At 61.9% G+C, this 5,035-nt stretch overlaps 1 protein-coding gene across 1 annotated transcript; it reads left to right on the top strand.

The window, feature by feature from the left end:
• Window positions 1-83: 83 nt before the first annotated feature.
• LOC104912905 (creatine kinase U-type, mitochondrial-like) lies at window positions 84-4,960 on the top strand. The gene is made up of 5 exons (XM_010717710.3): window positions 84-507; window positions 3,659-3,924; window positions 4,041-4,136; window positions 4,222-4,443; window positions 4,841-4,960. Exons 1-5 carry the CDS (start codon window positions 84-86, stop codon window positions 4,928-4,930), a joined length of 1,098 nt encoding a protein of 365 aa, XP_010716012.1. The 3' UTR covers window positions 4,931-4,960.
• The last annotated feature ends 75 nt before the right edge of the window (window positions 4,961-5,035 follow it).

A 5,035-nucleotide genomic window follows, 5' to 3' on the forward strand; every position in this document is an offset into this window, starting at 1 on the left:
GGAAGGGTCCTGCCGAGGTCTGTGATCGGCCCGTGCGGGGCGGGGGAACGAGGATTCAGTCTGGTGGGGACGGCACCGCGAGGATGTCGAGCACAGACACAGGCCGAGCTCAGCACGGTCGTCAGAGGAGCAGGGGGCTTCCCGACAGGGCCTCGCCCTCGCAGCTCGGGGCGGAGGGAGAGCGGAGGTCCAAGGCTGCGGCGCAGCCATTCGCGCTGCGCTGGCGGTTTCAAACAGAGATAAGCTCTGAGGTGTGCGCTTGGAGTGGGCGCGGTCCCCCCGCCTGGCTTGCGGGTGCTTCTGGGGTGACGCGGCTCCCTTGGAGCCGCTGGTCGCGTCAGAGCAGTGCAGCAATGCCGAGGCTGCAGCTCCAGCGCCGAAACTCTCACGTTGCTCCCTTCGTACCGCTCCTTGCCAGGGGCTGCGGCTGGCAGCAGCCCGGCACAGCCCGGCGGTGGTCGGGGAGTGAGGAGCGGGTGCCCCCGTCCCGCTGCCGGCAGAGATGGGGTGGGGGAAGGTGCGGAACAGAGGAGGCAGAGCGCTGCTGCTCCAAACGCACGCGGCTGCTGCGATCCTGCAGCAAACAGCAGCGTGCCGGCAGCGCGCGGTGCTGCTCTGCATTGCAGGCTGAGCGCTGCTCGTGCAGAGAGCCGTGCCTAGAGCCGGCGCCAGGCCGGGCCGTGGAAACGGAATGGAATCGGAGTGAATGATAACGGCCGCGTGGTGCTGCCCGTTCACCCCTCCAGCAGCGCTGCACTGAGAGATTTCCGAGCGGCCGCAGGGCCGCAGACATCGGGTCGGCATCAGGTGGGGATGCTGAGGGCCGCGTGCCGGCCTGGCGAGACCTGAGGGGTGGGGGGCGGCCCAGAGCAGGGTGAGGGAGCGACCCCCGCGGCTGTGGAAGCAGCAGTCGGTGCCACTGGAAAGGGCGCTGGAAAAGGCTGCTGGATCAGTGCAGACAGCTGTGGGAGGTGCAGCAGCGCGAGCAGACCCACAGTACCTGCTGTGCACTGAGCAGTGCAGAACCCCTGGTGCAAGGGCACAGAGGGCACTGCAAGCAGCCCTGTCCTGAGGTACGGAGGGCCATGGTGCTGCACTGGCAGCAAGGTGCCTCCTCCCTGCTGCGCTGCCCCGGAACGCTTCCATCTCTGCTGGAAAAGCTTATGGCCTCCAGGGCTGGAGACCCACTGGGAATGCACCTGCAACTCAGCACTGGGTACTGGGAACAGAACGGCATGAAGCACAGTTCTACAGCTGGGTTTGGGGAACAAAACCAGGGGGAGAGCAACCCTGAAAGGCTAAGTGTGGTGCCACCTTCCTGCTTGGGGCAGAGGAAACTTGGACTGCTAGGCGAGAGCAACATCATAGCCCTTGGCTCCGCTTGGGCTTTGCTGGGCATGAGCACAGCACCAAGTGTATAACACTGTCATTCTCTGTGATGTTCTGCTTATCCCGGCCCCATGCAGCTTAGTTGGGGTGCTCTGGAAAGGCTGAAAAGAGATTGCCCAAATCTTCTGGCTGCGATTCAGGACTGTTCTGGGGAAAGGTCTGCTCAGGACGGAGCTAAATCAGCACTGCAGCAGGCGCAGATCCTGGAGCTTTTAAGTCTCTGAACCCTTTGCAGTGGGGCTAAGGACTGCTTATATCAGGCAGAATGCTTAAACCTAATACAGCCTCCTTCTGGCTGCAAGCAAGCCTGCTCGCCTTAGCAACCTTTGCTGGCTCTGAATGCAGTCTGCTGGCAGCAGGGTGGGAAGCAGAGTGAGCTGCAGTCCTGGCGCACTGGGCAGTGCTGGAGGCAGGGAAGGGATGAATCCAACTGTCCCTTTCTGAGCAGCGAATGCTTTTTATGAGAGTGTCTCACACTAGGGAGACATGGGTCCGCATCCAGCCAATGGCAGGAGCAACAAAAGAGGCTGAGCAGGCTGCATCCCACGTGTAACAAGGCATCTTTTGAGCCAGAGCAACTCAAACAGCAAAGATATGTGCGTAGGACTGGGAGCAGCCTCAGCCCAGCCTGGGACTGGCTCTGTCCAGAGCAAACACCTCCATGCAAGGGGACAGGCTGGAGCCAGTGCTTCCCCACGCAGAGCAGCACCATGAGCCCAGCCTCCCTTTCTTTCTGCAAACTCCGGAAGCCACAAGCAACAGCCAAGCCATAGGCACAGGGCCAGATTGCAGACTCAGGGCTGGGGATGGCAAGCTCTGCACAGCAGCATGGGGCCAGGTGCTTGGAGGCAGTGGAGGTGACAGCGATTGGCTGCTGCCACTACTGCCGCAGATTCATGTCTGCACCTGGCACCTCTGCTTCCTCCTGAGCTGCCAGTGCCTCCCTGAGGAAGAGGGGCCAGGTATCCCTGGCCACCGTCCAGTCCTCTCGACCTGGGGAGGGCTGCTCCTGTCCCACTCTAGACAGTGGTACCTCCAGTGGGAGGGATTTGGCCAAGGAGAGTGCGGTCAGGTCCTGCTCCGCCAATTCCCCTGTGAGCACAGGAAAGCACAAAGCCCAGCTAAAGTGGGAATGAGGTCAGGAGACGGCCTCCCGCTAAGCTGATTAGAAGAAAGCATCCCCCTAATACAATAAACTGCGCCAGAGCAGTGCGGTTCCCACCAGCTGCAGATCAGGGTCAGCCCATTTCCTGCCCCACAGCGTCCGGGCTGTGTGGGGTCAGAGCCCCCAGGGCTGCGTGCAGACGCACAGACCTGAACACTCACAGGCACAGCAGGAGCAGCTGCCCTGCGCTGTGCAGAACAGAGCAAACCCTGCACAGCCCGGAGCTGGCAGCCCTGCGCCCAGGCACTACGTGGGGCTGTGGCTGACATGGCTGCCTGCCACAAAGCACTCCCAGCACCAAGCCCTGGTACATAGCTGATAAGGAGCTGTACCCTGAGCACCAGCCAGACTTGCTCATGGACTCTTGTCCTCGTGGCAGCCATCATCTTGGGCTGCTCTCTGCTCCCATGCGATCCAGCAGCTGTCTTTGTGGGGACAGCACAGTTCTCCCTGCCCACCTTGCTATGGGGGTCTCCATAAGGCAGAGGCACCACTGGGACCTGGGGTGGATGACAGTTGATGGCCACTCAGCAGCACCCACTGCCCTCACTCCCACTGCCCAGGGAGACGAGGGAGAAAATACCAGGAAAAAAGTTTGTAGGTGTCACGCTCACCCAAGGAAAGGGAAGGAGTGACTGAATTTGCGCTTTTGTCCTCAACAGGTTGAGATAAAGAGCAGTTTAATGGAAGGGAAAAAAAAAAACAACAAAGGTCACGCAGAAGTAAAAGGAAAAAAATATATATATTCTTGATTTTCCATCAGCAATGCTCAGCCACTCCTTGGGAATCAGGGCCTTGGGATACGCGGTGGTCATTTGGGCAGATGGAAGCTCTCATAATGAGAGCCCTTCCTTCGCCCTGCCCCCAGCTTTTATTGCTGACTGCAGTGTGTGCAGTATGGAATATGCCCCGGTCGGGTTCGGCCAGCTGCCCCAGGGACGTCCCCTCCCCACCTCCTGCCCATACCCAGGCTCTGCAGGACCGGGGAGGACTGTGGTGCTGTGCCAGTGCTGCTCAGTAAGAGACAGAACGTTGGTGCAACATCAGTGCCATCGCAGCTATGGGGGTAACACACAGCACTGTGGGCTGCAGTGGGGAAATGAGCTCCAACCCAGTCAGACTCGGCAAAAAACTGCTGGACACAGAGGCTCATTGGTGCCTCCTCCCGCAGTGCTGAGTACCCCGACCTGCGGAAACACAACAACTGCATGGCCAGCAACCTGACGCCAGCCATCTATGCGAGGCTCTGCGACAAAGCCACCCCCAACGGCTGGACCTTGGACCAATGCATCCAGACCGGCGTGGACAACCCAGGCCACCCTTTCATCAAGACGGTCGGCATGGTGGCTGGTGATGAGGAGACGTACGAGGTGAGATACGGCCGGGGCCCTGCCACGCTCCAGGCTCCATAGGGCACCTGCCACATCCCCAAAGGGCTGTGCATGGCGCTGGCTCTGAGGAGCTGCCCTGTCCCACTTCCCTCCAGGTGTTTGCAGAGCTGTTCGACCCCGTGATCCAGGAGCGGCACAATGGGTACAACCCCCGCACCATGAAGCACGTCACGGACCTGGACGCCTCCAAGGTGGGCATGCTGCGGTGTGCCCCGGCCCTGGGGACAGTGATGCTCAGTGCCAGTTCTGCCCGCCAATGTCCCATGTTTGTTCTAGATTAAGTTTGGCCACTTCGATGAGCGCTACGTGCTCTCGTCCCGGGTCCGGACCGGGCGCAGCATCCGTGGGCTGAGCCTTCCACCCGCCTGCACCCGCGCCGAGCGGAGGGAGGTGGAGAAGGTGACGGTGGAGGCTCTGAACGGCCTCACAGGGGACCTGTCTGGCCGCTACTACCGTCTAAGCGAGATGACAGAGAAGGAGCAGCAGCAGCTCATTGATGTGAGTCGGGCAGCCCCGGCGGGACCCCATCCCGGCACCAGCTCCCACCACTTCTCCCTTCCCCACCCCAAGCCCTGCAGCACCGGCGCACAACCCCAGTGCGGTTACCCCATGCTGCAGAGGCTGCTCACGGCCCCGCTCATTAGAAGATGGAGTTGAACGTGGCCCAGCAGCTGATGGGGCTCTCTGGCTCCTGCCCTGTGTCCCTCCACGTGCTCACGGAAAGGCGAGTGCGTGGCACGCGGCTGCTGCCCCGCTGGCATTGTGAGGACTGCACGCCCACAGCCTCCGCACTGGGACAGCCAGCGATGCTCACCTCCTGTGTGGTGCACGGGGACCGGAGGGACGGCGCCCCGGTATCCGCCATGTGCCCTGCTGACACGCTGTGTCCCTGCAGGACCACTTCCTCTTTGACAAGCCGGTGTCCCCGCTCCTGACGGCAGCAGGAATGGCCCGGGACTGGCCCGACGCCCGAGGCATCTGGTGAGGACCTGCCCGGCGCTGGGCCGCCAACAGGGCAGGAGGAGGAGGCGGGCACCGCTGCTCCATCCCGCTGCCCCCGCCCGCGCTCCCGCCCCGCAGACCCCGCTGC

The sequence above is a fragment of the Meleagris gallopavo genome, chromosome 12, assembly GCF_000146605.3.
Source record: "Meleagris gallopavo isolate NT-WF06-2002-E0010 breed Aviagen turkey brand Nicholas breeding stock chromosome 12, Turkey_5.1, whole genome shotgun sequence".
In the NCBI taxonomy this organism is placed as follows: Eukaryota; Metazoa; Chordata; class Aves; order Galliformes; family Phasianidae; genus Meleagris; species Meleagris gallopavo.

What these genes read in the sequence shown, in the direction of transcription:
- LOC104912905 (XM_010717710.3), top strand. Translation starts at nt 84, where the DNA reads ATGTCGAGCACAGACACAGGCCGAGCTCAGCACGGTCGTCAGAGGAGC. An exon ending in GTGATGAGGAGACGTACGAG is followed by an intron (nt 3,925 to 4,040) that starts GTGAGATACGGC and finishes ACTTCCCTCCAG; the next exon opens with GTGTTTGCAGAGCTGTTCGA. An exon ending in CGGACCTGGACGCCTCCAAG is followed by an intron (nt 4,137 to 4,221) that starts GTGGGCATGCTG and finishes TGTTTGTTCTAG; the next exon opens with ATTAAGTTTGGCCACTTCGA.